Source organism: Trichoplusia ni, chromosome 16 (genome assembly GCF_003590095.1).
Source record: "Trichoplusia ni isolate ovarian cell line Hi5 chromosome 16, tn1, whole genome shotgun sequence".
Classification (NCBI taxonomy): domain Eukaryota; kingdom Metazoa; phylum Arthropoda; class Insecta; order Lepidoptera; family Noctuidae; genus Trichoplusia; species Trichoplusia ni.
Genome location: NC_039493.1, coordinates 4,697,582 through 4,714,951, shown reverse-complemented (window position 1 = coordinate 4,714,951; position 17,370 = coordinate 4,697,582). Strand labels below are relative to the sequence as shown.

Sequence of the window (17,370 nt, the reverse complement as noted above, 5' to 3'; positions counted from 1 at the left end):
GCGCACTCGCGAGGAATGCCAAGGTCATGTCACTCGACGCATTAAGCGCTATCCACACATTTCCGGGAAATCGTTCCTGCCGTGTTCCGTCAGGGACGGAGAAAAAATCGGTTACGTACGAAATGTATGAACTAGTTCACACAGCTCCGTGTCAGGCGTCAGTGTCCCGGAGCACGCTCGGTCGCACGGACGCTCTGACAGTGTTATCCGATTTTTGTTAAAGTTAATGATTTATCTCCAAGTGCAACATGAATACAGAAAGGTTGATAGAACTTGTACGGCAGAATGCTATACTTTACGATCTTCGTAATCAACATTATTTGAATTCTTAGAAGAAAAATATAATATGGGATAATATAGGAAAAGAATTAAAGTGTGAAGGTAGGTTTAAAACATTTTATTATATGTTTTGTGTTCTGTAGACATTAATGTAGGTTCTTATTGTTTATTTAACCTTTATTGCTGATATACAGGCCGTTTATGAATATATTAAATACAGGATGGTTTAAACGAAAATGGTGGGTAGTACTCATCAAAATAAATAACTTTTACTATGGGCAGGGGCCCCATAGTAAAAGTACAGTACAGTACAGTACATTAATGTCTAATCGCGAAATGAAAACAGCTGTTTTATACATTTTAATCCATTATTTACCACTGTGTATGAAAATGTTGATTTTTTTCAATTTGAAGTTGTTGTATACAAATGTAAGGTATTATAGGGACAACAACTTAAATTCTATTGTTTTGCCAAGGCGCTGCGCCAGCCGGAGAAACAAAATAATATTTGAACGTATCCCGTACAAGAAAAGCCTCTCTTGAAGCATTTAAACGTAAATCTTGTAGGCAAAACCTATTAGATTTAAACAGCGAAAACCCGTCCAATGATTTCATAAAACCAAAGAATATGGACAAAATAAATGGTTATGCTATCCAAATAAAGCACTAGTGAATTGTTTCCATGACATTCTTTATAAATTAAGTGATATGTTTAATGTTTATAAATTAAGTACTTACATGTAATTTTAGCCGCTCTCCTCTCTCCAACTTTGTCGTGCCCGACAGGGTCCACGATTGTTACTCTTAAGTTTATTTTGTCAAGACCAAATGTATACATTGTGGAGTGCAAATGAAGTATTGAGTATTGAGTATTGGTTTCATATTCCCAGCAGGAACCGATTTCTTTGAATGTAGACAACCATAGCTTTGCCATTTAGTAGGATCGGCTTTTCGTTTTCTTGGATTTTTTTTAAATAATGTCATCAGGAATCATAGCTATGTTGTTTGTATCAATCGACTTTAAAGATGCTCTGTTCTGTAAACGCTGATTAAGATCTCTTTGTTCATAAGTAGGATCGTCATCACTGAGATCTACATCACTTTCCCCCGAATGTAGTGGAGAAATTCTGTAATTATGTACTGTCGCTCGAGATGTAGCTAATTGCTGACTCCTCGGATTTTTTTGTCAATATGGAAATATTAGATTTGGAAGTACCTGGCTTGGGCTATGCATATTCGTCTAAAGGTGCTCCATATTTCAAAGTGCTTCTACTAGATGAAGTAATATTTGAGTTACTGTTAGAACTCGAACTGCTGGAGCTACTGGATCTAGAAGAGTCTACTTTGAGCTAGATAAGAGATGGCGCGAGTTGGTTTCCTGACGATCAGCAGGAAATCATCAGGTTTCTATCTTCTATTACAGTGACACTCGCTGCAGATGAAATCAAATCTTGTGATGGACTTTGGTTTCCTGGTACAATCTCTTTTCTTCGTTACAAATAATCTGAAAATGTACGAAAAGTCAAGATAAATTATATTTTTTTATTATATAAACAAGAGCATAATAAGTACTAGATTAATGTAAGATACGTGCATTTTCAGTTCCCAAATTCTTAATATTATTATCATCGTCACTATCGCGATCAAATCGAAGCTTTATTGGTGGATGCAGTAGGTTAATTATCCTTCGTGAGCGCGAGTAAATATTAAAAAAAAAGTTTAAGATAAAAAAGCTCAAGATGGGTTAACAAAATATATTGTTCACGCTGTAGCATTGAAAGATTATTATTGTTTGTTAGTGTTAAGGGGCAGATATATGATTTTTAATGATTTACAATCCATCATCACATCTAAACGGCTGGTCCGTATGTTTTGAAAAAAATATATGTTAAACATGACTATTTCCTTAATAATTTGATATACGAATATCTAATTTTTTTTTTATAAAAGTTTGTGTAATTTATTTTTAAAGTTATGTCTAAAGCGCGCAAAAAAGCGATGATCAGGCAAAAACCATTGGGTATATTTTTATGAAACTTTCACAATCTAAAAGATAATTTAATTGCCAATCTTTTGATATACGACTTTTATTCGAGTTGTGTTTGATAAATCAAGGTGGATTATTATTTGACAAATATTGGTGCGAAATGAATTGGTGGCTCTTGCGGGCGACGGGCGGCAGTGCATCGCTGACCACTGTCACGAGTAGACGCTAACGCTGCGCGCAAACAGACCTCGATTTTATTCACTTATAAGTTTCGCGCCAAAATGGTTGGTAAACCCAAATCTCTAAAAAAGAAACGCCTTACACTGGCAAAAAATAGATTAATGAAGTAAGTAACGTATTTTAATCATCGTAGTATTATTTATAATATCTATATAAAGTTTAAAATAACATATTGGAATTTAAAAAATGATTTTAATTTAATAAACATACTTTTATTTTAATAAAATAATTAATTATGTTATTTTCATTTTAGGAGGACACCAAATAACATAGAATCTCAAGTCGAAAATGCAGACACGAGGTCAGTATTGAAATGTTATCTACGAGTAGGTAACCATATTTTAGCGTAGTAAGGACAGCTTGAATTAGAGTTTGAAAAAATACTCGACTGCTGATATTGGCATAGTTGTAGGTATAGCTTTAGGTTCATAAGTAGTATGACCTTGAATGCGGAGATCTACTGTAGTAAAAATATTAAGTATTTTATTGAAATTATGTTTCTTTTTTAGGAGTATACCAAATAACAAAGATTCTCGCCTCGAAAATGCAGAGACAAAGTGAGTATTGAAATATAATGTCATGTAACCATTATTACAGCGTAGTAAGGACAGTCCGGATTAGAGTTTCAAAAATATTTGAATGCTGATATTGACATAATTGTAGGTGTAGCTCTAGGTTCGTAAGTACGTGACCTTGAATGCGGACATCTAATTTTTGGTAAAAATCTTTTTATTTTATTGAAATAATCATGTTATTTTTTAGGATTATACCAAATAACACAGATTCTCGCCTCGATTATTGAAATTTAATGTAACAATGCTAAATAATACTTGAGTGCTGATATTGACATAGTTGTAGGTAAAGCTCTAATTACGAAAGTAGTATGACCTTAAAAGCGGAGATCTAATGTTTACTTACGCACAACTAGGTACATTCCTAATTTCGCCCATGCGTCCATTCCTACTTTCTCACCCGTGCCTTTACTTACCTAAATATTTTATATTGTAGCTCTGGCTGTACACAACAAGAGAAAAAATCAACGCCGCCTATTGAAAATGAGGACGTGATTGCTGACAAGTAAGTGCATACTTATATTCCGTTTTCAGTGAATATTAAAACTTAATTATTTATCAAAAGATTTTACGTAGCGTAGCTGCATATTATGAAGAATATTATTTTATAGACATATTTTTATTTTAGGTGATGTTGTAGTAGTAGTTGTTGTAGTAATTGCTGCTGTAGTAGTAGTTGTTGTGTAGTAGTAGTTGAGTTGTTGTTGTGTTTTGTTTTGGAACAGATAAGGTCCAAATTCAGTTTTGAACTGTTTGGTTGTATTTATAACTGTATTTATATTTCAGTTCTGATGTATTTGAAACAACATTTACTGAGGACGATTTTTTTCATTTAGAGACAGAATCAGCCTCTACCAGGTAAAAAAATACTATAATTTCATGCCCTTCCCCCCCCTACTGTACCTTTCTAATACATTTACTAGCCGTGATATTAGAGGCAAGAAATTTAAATGAGAACTTTCAATACTAAGTAAATATCTCGACTACGGAGCATTGTAGGGGAGGGGAGGATTCCTATATCCTTAGACATTTTTAGTTTCGCTATAAGTTCTTTTTTTTTCAGAAAAAACGACTTTGTAGTACAAGGGATGCGAATAATTAGTATAGCAATTTTTTTTAAAGACCTACAAGAAATTTCCTCACACGGAAATATAGACTGTGGATTGAAGTCTGTTGAAATAATTGCTGAAAGAAAGTTAGGACTAGTTTCAAATCTAAGATTAAAATGCAAGATGTGTAACGAAACATTTGCCATATGTTGCAATGATCCCGAAATTGATTTAAATATAAATACAGTTGCGGGCGCAGTAGCAATAGGATGTGGCAATACACAATTAAATGAATTGTTAGCTGCAATGGATTTGCCTCAAATATCCTCTAACATATTTAACAAAAGAATGGACACAGTCAACAATATTTGGGAAAAAGAAATAGCCATTTCAATGAATGATGCTGCTAATGAGGAACGTCGATTGTCTATTGAAGATGCCAAAGTGAGTGCCGACGGTATCCCACTGATTGATGTCATTGCAGATGGCTGTTGGGGGAAACGGTCATATAAAAAAAATTATTCATCCCTATCAGGCGCCGCGGCGATAATTGGGAAAAGGACGGGAAAAATTCTCTTTATGGTTGTGAAAAACAAATACTGCTGCATATGCGCCTAAGCTGCAAAGAATAATGTCACACCTAAGGAGCACGAATGTTATAAAAACTATTCTGGTGAATATATATTTTTTTTTTTGTATAGAGCAGAACAAATATGAGGTGTAACAATAACATTAATTTCAGGTGCTTCGACTGGAATGGAGTCTACAATTTTGGTAGAAGGCTTCAAAAATAGCATCCAAATGTATAATTTAATTTATGCACGGTTAATATCAGATGGTGATGCAAATACGTATGCCAAATTATTGCAGGCAAGACCATATGAAAACATAACGATTGAAAAAATCGAATGCCGGAACCACCTGTTAAGGAACCTTTGTAATAAGTTACAGGCACTTACTACTGATACAAAATATTTAATTAAATACAGAAAATATTTAACAAAAAAAAGGATACTATCCATAAGAAAGGTAATCGTTACAGCTATTAAATATAATAAAAAATCTGGCAATATTAGTAGTTTACATAATGATATTATGTTGGCCGCAGACCATGCCTTTGGAATACATAATACTTGCAAGACTTACTTTTGTTCTAAGGTAGGAGAAGATGATAAAATAGACAGAGCCATTTTCACAAACAGTTTGTGGCACAGAATAAAGTTTGTGCTGACACATATAGCTTCTCACTCAAGAAGTTTAATAGAAGACGTTGACAGCAATATTGTTGAAAGATACCACAGTATTGTTGCAAAATTTGTAGGCGGTAAACGTGTGAATTTTTCACAAAAGTACCAGTATCAAATGCGGTGTAATGTAGCAGCTTTATCATTCAACACCAATAAACATTTATCATTGCTGTAAAAATCTATTATAGGCAAGAGTCGCAAACGCAAACGAAAACGCCTGGAACTATCAAAAAAGTATAAAAAAATAAAGAAAAGGTTGTTTGATCACAACAATGAAACCTCAAAAAATTATGGAGAACAATGTTTAAAACCGGACATGAGTGAAGAGATGCTGGAACAATCAAAAAAAATATTTTTAAATAATTTAGCGGAATCTGCAAAGAATCGAGATCAAATAGAAAGAACCACAATATTACAAAGCGGTTCTAGTGAGTGGCTAGAACTAAGGAGACAAATTTTGACTTCCAACTTTGGGCGTGTTATAAAAAGACGCAAAGATGTGAGCTGCGTCAATTTGGTAAAAGATATTATATACAAAGGGTCGATAGGACATGTCAACTCTATAAAACATGGGCAAGTCAATGAAAACATCGCCAAAGATCAGTTGTCAAAACAAAATAATATAAAAATAGAACCGTGTGGACTTTTTATTGATAGGGAATTACTAATTCTTGGCGCATCACCAGACGGTATTATTGATGATAATACAATCGTAGAAATAAAATGTCCAATAACAGCTTATCGGCTAGGTGTAGATGAAGCTATTAAAGAAGAAAAATATTATTTTATAAAAAAATGCCAGATGGCAATTATATTATTAACAAGGAACATAACTGGTGGTACCAAATACAAGGACAGTTACACATAACAGGCAAATCTCAATGTTTGCTTGGTATTTGGTCCGGGGAAAATTTTCCAGTGAAAACAGAAACAATTTACAAAGACGATGAATTTTGGGACACTAAAATGAAAAATAAGTTGATTAAATTTTATACAGATTGCATGCTTCCCGAGTTGGTCGATCCAAGACATACGAGGAGCATGACAATAAGGGACCCTTCTTACATAGTTAGCGCTATACAGGGGCGCAAGAGAAAAAAGGAAGAGGAAATGGAGAATAAAACAAATCAAAAGAAAAGACGAGCAGTGACGTCAGAAGAAAATAACATACAAGAAAATACAAAAAAACAAAAGATACTTCGCGATAAAAGCAATCAAGAGACACATCAATTGACAGTAAATTTACTTAATTTTGAGGACTTCTAAATGCAAACAAATTAAAATCCTGTAAACTATTTACATATTTTTATTTAATTAAATCATTTTAAATACTTGTGCATATACATACACCTATAAACTCGCACCTTTTACCCAACTGTTATAGTGGTACTACCACAGATATAGATAGACCTAGATAACGCAAGAGCAACTACTTCGCGTGCCTAGCTTACGTGCAAAAATCGTAAGTGGCCACTTTCGCGCTCACTGCATAGGTGTATAGCGCTAGTTGGGCGTCAGTTAAAAATATTAAAATGGTTAATTGTGCTGTTATAAATTGTAAAAACTGTACAAATGCGAGGAGACAAAATAAAGTAAACGTTTTAGTGCTTGCGACGTCATAATAGGCAGTCAAAAAATGGCACGCTTGGTTTTCATACAGATCGTGATACTTGCGTTATCTATGTCTATTTATATCTGTGGGTACCTACTACAGTTGGCGCAGTTGTACAAATAACTTAGTTGAAAAAAAAGAACTTTATTGCGATAACGCTAAAGTATATTTTTTAATCCAAGTAATGCGAATATTTGGACAAATACGCCAAGTGCAGTCCCAGCATTACGATACTAAAATAACCAATCATTTTACCTACCTACCCACCTACCTACCTAACCTACCCTACCTACCTATCTACCTCCCTCCCTACCTACCTACCTACCTACCTTAAACCTTTAAACCTTCCCTGGCGTATGTAGAACAACTGTGCAAAATTTCGTCAAAATTGGTCAAGCCGTTCTCAAGTTATAGCGTGACCAGGAGAAATAGGGGTTCATTTATATATATAAGATATACTTGTCTAAATAAACAGAGTAGTTTTCAATGACCAGCCAAATAAATAATGTCTACAAAAAATTTTAATGGTTATAAAAATCAGGCAGTACAGTCCTTACTATTTGAAACGCATGTTTACCCTACGAAATTACGAACGTGCGTTGCGGGTGTGTTGCGCGGTCGCGGGGAGTGACGCAAGCTCCTCCCCGATCGCTCAAGGTCGCTGGCATTTAGTGTCGCCTTAAAACAGATACTTTTTAATCGAAGTACAGTAAAAAACACTGTAATTAATCAATTATCGATCGAGATGAAAAATGATTTAATTCCTAAAATGGCTATAAAAACATAGGGGTTGGTTATAAAAAGGTAAAAGTTTAGAGCTGTATGTATTTTTAATGCCACATCAATAAAAAAATAAAAACAAACAATTTCGTCAAAAAAATAAAATATTTGTTTTAGTGTGAGCAACCCTTATTACTTAGGGGTATGAAAAATAGATGTTGTTCTATTCTCAGACCTACCCAATATGTATACAAAATTTCATACAAATCGGTCGAACCGTTTCGGAGGTGTACGGTAACTAACATCGTGACACGGGAATTTTATATATTAGATATATATATACGGTGATTTTTTAGTCGTCTTAGAATAGCAGCCCAGTTTATGTATCCGACGTAAAATACCCCTAGGCGCGATTTTTTTTTTCATCATTTAAGATAATAAGTACGAAGAAAATTAAACAAGAGAAATCTGAAATATACTCTTAAAAATTATAAAAACGCCGCCGCCCGCGCCCCTCACCATTGTTACAAGGCTCGGACCGCGCTCGCAACAGAGCTGTGTTTCTAAAAAACTACGAATTGCATCATAATATTGAATAAAAATTGCATTAAATTTTTTTCAAATCTCTTAAATGGGTGAATTTCCCGGAGCCAAAAATTGCGTGGCATCGATGAAAACGGTACTAAAAAACATTGTTATAATGTTCTAAATTTTTTTTTTAAATAGATGAAATAGATATCTATCTGTAGCACTCAATATTTTGTTAATATAATTAATAGGTTTTCCAAAAAAAAAAGTTAAACCCCAAAATCTTTCATTTCCGTGTTTGTCCACAAGTCACCTTGATGTATTAAATACCTCATTGATAAAAAATGTATCGTTATTTATATAAAAACTTAATTTCATTTTATTCGTGAATAGTTAAAGTATTGCCACGGAGTACATTTATTCAAATATTTAAACAATGTAACGTATGGTTAACACAAAACCGTTTGTCCCAGAACTACCTTTCATCGCCGTGTCCTAAACATATTTCAGTATAGTGCGCATTCTAACGGTTCGCGTCCCCCCGCTGTGCGTTAAACGTTGCGTATTAGTGTCGTCGAAGGGCTCGACGCGGAACGACGCGTGCAAGTGCATCGGTTTTCGCGCCATAATTGTAAGTATTCGATTTTTTTGGCACTGGACATTTTTTCTTTCATCGCCGTGGCTAGGTCTAACTTTTATTCTAATAAGTTTTTAATCTTGATTGAGCCTTCGATACAATGCCATTTATTGTACGTTTATTTGTGATGTTTTAATTTCTGTGAATTATTAACAGTTTTTTAGTAAATTGATGTAAACTCCTTGATTTTCATCGCCGTGCTCTCATTGCCGTGGTTTCCGTGGACAAAATTTGCTATGGTAATGAAAAAAAATCCACGGGAATGAAAAAATTTTCATTGCCGTGTCTTGTAAAACGGTTTTGTTTCATTACCGTGGCAACGTGTTTCATTTCCGTGGCTTATGTTTTCATCGCCATGGCATGATTAAAAAAAAGGATCTTTATTGTACATTAAACTACTAAAAAATTTTTCCACGTTCACCTTACAAAATGATATACACTTGACACTCCATCACATGACAGACATTCATTTTTTTTTTTCATTTTTATGCGTAGTATTTTACGCGGTTGTAAACAAACTAGCGCACCGCCCCGGCTTCGCACGGGTGCTATAATATACGATACAGAATTTCTTTAACGTTCTTTATTTTAATAAGCATTCATACAATCGTTATGAAACAACATTGGAATAAGCGTTTGAAAGAAAAATTGAATACTTGTCACAGTGATCGTATTTATTTGATAAGGATAAGGACCACTCCCCACAAAACAGCTTCGCAAAAATATTTTGTTTTGAAATAAAGTCAATAGCCAAAAGAATGGTAATTGTGAGTCAATGTTAAAAGATAGACATATGGTGTCTGAGACTATTTTGTAGATCATTTTATGGTGTACAATATTATAGAACATTATTTTGATGTATGTCGTCGTTAAGCCCGCGTTTGCGATGGATCACTTTTAACATTTTCAAATGCACTTTAAACTTTACATTAACATTTAGATTACGCGCGGCGCGAACGGGTCGGGTAAAAAAATTGACTGATTTTATATAGTTACTCGTATAGTCATCTATATAGTTCAGATAACTATCATCAAATAGCTGATGTAATAGTTTATTTTTTGATTTTCAGGGCTGTTTTTGTGGAGTTGGTTACATTCTTTCCACACTTTATTTATTTATAAGGAAGGAAAAATATTTTTTTTTATATATATTTATAATGACAATCGAATACCGATTCTTCTTGAATATTGTTAGTGTTTCACCACTGTACCCTGTCTAATTATAGTCGTAATAATGGATTGATTATGTCTAGAATGCCAAGATGCCTAAACCGAAACTGTCGGCAGAGGAGAGAAAGGAAAGAAAAAGATTGTCCGAACAAAAGCGACGTGAAAAAATAAGAAACAACCCGGTATTACTTGAGGAGTATTTAAGAAAAGAAAGAGAAAGATATGCAAAAAAGAAGGATGCAGGAGTAATTGTTCCTCGAAGTGCAATGACTGCTTCAAAGCTTCGGAGTCTTCGCAAAAAAAACTTAGTGAGTGCCCTTGCTTCTTATAAAAAAAAAACAGAAACTTTTTGTAAGAACACACCTCAAAATGTTACCTATGATGTTGAATATGGTGGAACATCAACGTCGAAGCCAATTGAAAATAATATTGGGTTACCTCATGTAGCTTCCAATGATAACATGCCGATGACACCAATAAGTAGACGTAGCGCGCGTCTTGAATCTTTAAAACCAAACTGGAATTACTGTGACAGTTTGCAGGTCGGAGCAAGTAGCTCAAACTTTTTGGCCACAAGTACTCCTAAACACACACCGCTAGGATCACCTCAACTACCACCAAATAACGGTATAGATTCTACATTACGTCCTGATAGTCCAGCATCAAACTCTTCTACAGCCACGTTAAAATTTCAACGAGATTTGCAACAAAAGTTTCGGCGATACCAAAAATCTAAACACTCCCAACTTATTGCGTTACAAAAAAAAATGGCTCGTGTTGTCCGCGAAAGGAACTTATATAAGAAACGGTTCGAAAGGCTTAGTAAGAAAGGAAAAGATGAAACTACCAAAGAAACTACGAATAGAAGAAAAGAAAATCAGTCGGAAATAGATTTAAATGATAAGAGCGATACAGGTAACCAAAAACAAACACGAATCCGCCATATTGTATTAAAATTCTTTGAAGATGATGAAAATTCGAGCATGTGTCCAGGAAAAAAAGACGTAATAACAAGAAATGGAACAAGGAAACAGAAACGTTTAATGACAGATACTATAAAAAATTTACACAGAAAATACATGGAGTCTGGCTATCCACCTATTAGCTACGTAACGTTTTCACGTTTGAGACCATTTTGGGTGGTACAACCAAAAATAAATATGCGCAATACTTGCTTGTGTCAGAAACACGAAAACATGGATCTGCTAACTGAATGTCTAAAAAAGAATAATTTTATAAAAGAAAATTCGACAAGTGACGTCATTAAGAGCATGTGTTGCGATATTTATAATTTAGAATGTTTACAAAGAAAGTGTGCTACGTGCAAAAACAGACATGTCATGTACCAAGAAATTGATAACTCGGAAAAGGTTGTATACTGGGCCTGGCAAAATCAGAAAAATTCATATATTAAAAACGGAATTGAGAAAACTGCCATCACCGTCGAAAAAGTACGACATCACGTGAACCGTTAATACTCATAAAACAATTTGAAACTAATCTTAAACCATTCCTTTATCATTGTGCAAACATCCGTAATCAGACCGATGCAGTTAAAAAAATTAAGCAAAATTTAACTAAGAATGATTGTCTTATACACATAGATTTTAGTGAAAATTATAGTGCTAAATATAATTCTGAAATTCAGTCGGTACACTTTGGTGGTAGTAGAAAGCAGTTTACTCTACACACAGCAGTTCTTTATTTTAATATTGATGGTCATGCGACAAAAACCCAATGCTTTTCCACTATAAGTACATCTTTACGACACGATGCTGCTGCAGTATGGGCACATTTAATTCCAATTTTGACTGAAATAGAACAAACAATACCTTTGGTTCAAAACCTGATCATAGTTTCGGATTCTCCTTCGGGACAATATCGAAACAAAAAAATATTTTATATAATGTCTCGTCTTTCTGTTTATATTCCTTCAATCACTAATGTAGTTTGGAATTATTGCGAATGTGGACACGGCAAAGGTGCTCCAGATGGCGTTGGTGGACTCTTAAAGAGAACTGCAGATCGATACGTTGCATCACAGGGAGACATTCCTGATCTTAACTCATTCGTAAATGCTTTGCAGTCCTCAGTTACGGGCGTTAAAATAAAGCTCGTGGAAGATTATGAGGTGACTGAAAAGGACTGGTTACTACCAGACAATTTGAAACCTTTTCCAGGTACTTTAAAAGTCCACCAAGTTGTTTGGGCTGCAGAATCAGGCAACCGTTTAGCATTGCGTCGTTTATCTTGCACAAATAAAGATTGTCTTGGAATTGTCAAAGAATGCCCTCATGGAAATCACTTAGGATTTTATGACTTTTCGTCTAAACTCCAGACCTCAAATCCTATTGCACGCTCATTAAATCGCACTAGATATACACAAAAATCTCTCCGTAATATGCGTCCAGTCAAATTAACTGATAAACTTGTATTGGCTCAAAAATCCTCAACTACTACAACAAAAGCTCCTCCTCAGTTTGATAATAATTTTTTAGAAAATTATGATGTTGTTGATTTAAACTGTAGTGGTGTTAGTGTACTACCATCGTCCTCATTCTTATGTAATGTTGAGTCTGAAATTTTAAAAGAGTTGGAAAAATCTTGTACTTTGGAGGAAAACCTTACTAAAACATCAAAAAAAGCAAATATAGACTTAAGTATAGTAGTGATTCTGATGATGGTATATTCAACATTAAACCTAAAAAAAGAAGTACTTTTTTTACCCAAATTGATACCGACGACGAAGAGATTTTTTAAATAAAGCTAAAGTTTACTTGATTTTTATTAAATTACATTTGATTATATTAAATATATATATATATATATATTATATTATATTATGATACTTAAATTTAATTTTACTTTGATTACATATTGAATAATTGAGACCGCCAAAGAAGTTCCTTATTGTGATTTAGGTAGGCTCATAGATTAGGGTAAAATAGCTGTAAGATAAACTCGAAAGGCTGAATTTCCTAGTGCCATACACTCATATTGACTTGTGTTCTTAGGTTAAGATTTTAGATTATTCATTATAATCATGAAAGGCTGATATTTTTTTAAGAGTAAGATATTTTTTAAATGCATATTAGGTACTTGCTACAGTTTACGACGTACAATTTTATGAATAGGTATACCATTTTGATTTGTGATGTTTGTGTTTGTGATGAATAACATATCTTTGAAATAGAATTAACGATACTTTAATAATGAGACGGGTGAAGTTTAAAACGACTGTTAACAGAGCTATATTGTTACTGTTATTTGTTAGATATAAGTTAGAAAGCATTTTTTTTATGCTGGGATTACCAAGTTTACACCCTTTTGTATGGTTTATCTATCTTGCTTGCTTCTCAAAATTAACCATAGACTAAAGGTGTAAACTTGTTAAATCCATTACCGTAAGTTTGTTTTACAAGACTTGATAAGGAAAATGTAAAAAAATATGTTGATAATAATGCTGTGATTAGGTAGGCCTTCGTTTTATCTAGATTTTTATAAATGTTTCTTATTGTTTACTCTCAAATAGTAATCTCATTGTGTAGTTTATATAGTTGGCAATAGCTGTTGCATACCCACTTTGTAAAAGTAAAAGTATTTGTTAATTTTTGTGATGAAGACTTAGATTGAAGACCAATAAATGATTATGTTGCTTTGATTCTATTAACTTTTTCTTTAATTTTACTCCGCTGCGAAAAGATTGCCAAAAGGGTCAAAAGAGTTTGTTTGTTCTGTATGCTTTTCCCTCTTCGAAACAGAGATGAATCTGTATGTAGTTAACTAGCTGTTGCCCGCAACTCCATCTGCATTGGTTTCAGTTTACAGAGTCCGGTGGTCCCCGTTTCCATAGAAATACATCCCCTAAGTGGTCTTATTGCTTTTACACACCTTTTCAATATTCCCTCGGGAACTGTTTCAAAAATCGGGATAAAAGGTAGCCTTTCTTTTTCATGTCAACGGCTATATGCATGCCAAATTGTATCCAAATCTGTTCACCCGTTTTTGCGTGATCGAGTAACAAACATCCACACTTTCACATTTATCATATTAGTAAGGATAGTAACGATTTTTTTCATTACCGTGGATGGATTTTATCATTCCCGTGGCAATTCTTTCATTGCCATGGACACAGTTTTCATTGCCGTGCATGCATGTTTCATCGCCGTGGCACCGAATTTTCAATCTTGTATATCTCGTTAGTTTTTTAAGCTATCGGCTAGATATTAAGCAAAACTGCATATCTTATCAAAAACTTGACTAAACACTATTTTTTCTTCTTCTAAAGTTAAAGAATAAAAAATCCACGGAAATGAAGATTTTATTGGACCTGTTGAAATTCACCCAAATACCTATTTTTTATCATGAACGTGTTCTATTCATTGGATACATGAACTGGGCTGCTTTTGTAAGACGACTAAAAAATCACGATGTATATATAGATAACGCAGAATTTTACATTAAAGTATCGTAAAACGGATTTGAATAGGACTGCAGGGGAAAATCGGATCGAAACTAAAATGGATTTTTACATTAAAAAGATCTCTAGTGTATTTACTGTGTTATACTTAAAAATCAAGTACCGTTGTTGACTAAAAACTATATTATTTTAACGTTATAATCCATTTTAAAGTTTCGTTCCAATTCACCGTCCGGCAATTCACGTCCCGGTTTACTGTAGGCACAAAAGCTGTGTCGCTTCTGCGGTGTAAAATCTAGAAGAGTGACGTATTGTTATATCACGTTGAACGATACGCGTAAGCGCCATGAAATTCCTGGCGCTTATGACGTTTTAGTCGCGAGAAAACTAATCCCTTTAGCGGTCTAGCGCTGCATGTATTAATAGTTAGGTTAGACGACATAAATATTGTTTTAGCGCTACAGCGAACTCTGGTTCTAAATCATACTCTGGTTCGAAATGAAGCAAATTATTAGTTCGCGGTGTCTGTTCTATACGTTAAAGTACCCGTCACGAGAAGCTATAAATTATGTAAACAAACATCTTTTACTAAGTAAACATTTTATACTGCGAGATAATAATAAATTGACCATATTCAATCGACATGAAATATAGACGGGTTATATGAAAGTAACAACCTATTTAATTTAGTCGGATCATATTTTAACGACGCAAAGCGCTATCGTTTGTGTTTCTTGGTACCGGAACGCGTCCGTCGCAGGGATTGTGAACTATCGGGACGCCATTTTGAAATAAACGCATCATTCGAGTTTCGAATGCGTACGAGTTTGTTTCATTGCTTTGCATATATCGCGGATCTGGTTGTTATTGTTAATTTTGTTATTGTTTCGTTATCACTTTTTTATTGTTGTTACTTTAATTGTTGCGTTAATTTTATTTGTTATTACGTATAATGGAGCCAGTAGCCAGTACATCTAAGGAAATAAATTCGCCACGAAAAAAACGTCAAAAGGTGCGTAATACAATTTATCTAAAATATATAATAAGTAAAAAGAAAGAGTTGTTTGTTCAAACGCGCTAATCTTTGGAAACTTAAGGTTAATATTAGAAGTAGGTTTTAAATTGTGAAGTAATTGGTTAGGTTAATTGGTATACCTGGAGATATAGCTTGAGCTTCGTGTGACAAGTGACTACCGGTGATTTTTACAGGTGACGAGCTTTACGGTTAATGAGAAAAATATGGTGATCAACGTATATAAGTACGTGAAAGAAAATTGGCCATCGAATGAATATCCCTACAAAACCGAAATAAATAAAAAAACAGCATCGATTTTGGGAATTGGCATAGCATCTGTGTATAATATATTAAAAGAATATAAATCAGAAGAGGGAATAAAATCACCTATCAAGTCTAAAGACAGGCCTAAATTTTATCAGAAAGTAGACGATTTTGATAAATCCGTAATTAGGAAAAAAATTCACAGTTTCTTTTTAAATGGCCAATTACCAACAATTCCCAAGATTCTTCAGGCAGTCAATGACGATGAAGATATGCCAAATTTTAGCGAAACAACTCTCAGGCGGCTAATAAAGCATTTAAACTTTAAATATATAAAACGACAGCGAAATAACGCACTTATTGATAGAGATGACATAACAATATGGCGGCGAAAATATTTGAAATCTATTAAAGACTATAGACAACAAAATCGCCAGATATTTTACATGGATGAGACATGGGTGAATGCAGGTTAGTGTGTTTTTTTTTATTGCAGTGAAACGGCAGACTACCATACGGTTCGCCTGATTGTAAGCAAATACCGTCGCCTTTACCGTGAAGTGATGTGTATGATACTGCAAATCTATTTGCAAAATAAATATAACCCACGCGCCGCCGACCTTGAGACATTAGTTCTTAAGGGCTATCACAAGTGTGTATTAATAATAATGTACTTCAACTCTTTTACTGCGCAAGACGCTAATTAACAAATGTTTAATTGTTTTTACAGGACATACCGTAAATAAAACTTGGGTAGACAAACAAGTTAAAAGTAAGAAGCAGGCTTTCCTAGAAGGACTTAGCATTGGTGCACGTAACCCAACGTCAAAAGGTAAACGATTAATAATTACCCATATCGGCAATGAGAACGGTTTTGTAGAGGGCGGTGAAAATATATTTGAATGCAAGAAGACGGGAGATTACCATGAATCAATGGATGCAACACATTTTGAACAATGGTTCGAAACGTTCTCCAAAACTTGGAGAAAATGCAGTAGTGGTAATGGACAATGCACCATACCACTCAAGGCGTCTTGAAAGAATTCCTACTACTGCCTGGAAAAAAAATGATATACAAAATTGGCTTGTAAGTAAGAATATTTCTTACGACGACAATGAAATTAAGACTGAATTACTGCTAAAAGTAAAAAATGTTAAAGACAATTTTAAAACTTATGTAGTGGACGAGCTTGCAAAAAAATATAAGGTGGAAGTATTGAGACTCCCGCCATATCATTGTGAGCTTAATCCAATTGAGCTAATTTGGGCCAACGTAAAAGGATATGTTGCTCGCAAAAATACAAATTTTAAATTTGACGAGGTAAAACAATTATTACAAGAGGGACTGCAGCAGATTACTTCGGAAAATTGGAAGCGTTGTGTGGAGCATGTTATCAAGGAAGAAGATAATTTTTATTCCAAAATCGATGAGATGATTGATAAAACTGTAGACAGCTTCGTGATACATGTCACTGATTCTGACACAGAAATGGAAACATCTGAATCTGACGAATAATTATTCTTAAATAATATTTATGTTAATTAATATTTGTTACTTAATAATTCATTAAATCTTAAACAAATTCATTTTTTTTGTTGGTCCAAATGTTGTGAACTCCTGAACACTTGT

At 34.0% G+C, this 17,370-nt stretch overlaps 1 protein-coding gene and 1 pseudogene across 1 annotated transcript; both read left to right on the top strand.

The window, feature by feature from the left end:
* The first annotated feature begins 2,711 nt into the window (after positions 1-2,711).
* LOC113502041 lies at positions 2,712-7,290 on the top strand (annotated as a pseudogene).
* An 8,226-nt stretch (positions 7,291-15,516) lies between these two features.
* Positions 15,517-16,778, top strand: LOC113502081. The gene is made up of 2 exons (XM_026883462.1): positions 15,517-16,211; positions 16,471-16,778. Exons 1-2 carry the CDS (start codon positions 15,701-15,703, stop codon positions 16,776-16,778), a joined length of 819 nt encoding a protein of 272 aa, XP_026739263.1. The 5' UTR covers positions 15,517-15,700.
* Positions 16,779-17,370: the final 592 nt, after the last annotated feature.

What these genes read in the sequence shown, in the direction of transcription:
- LOC113502081 (XM_026883462.1), top strand. Translation starts at nt 15,701, where the DNA reads ATGGTGATCAACGTATATAAGTACGTGAAAGAAAATTGGCCATCGAAT. An exon ending in TGAGACATGGGTGAATGCAG is followed by an intron (nt 16,212 to 16,470) that starts GTTAGTGTGTTT and finishes TTGTTTTTACAG; the next exon opens with GACATACCGTAAATAAAACT.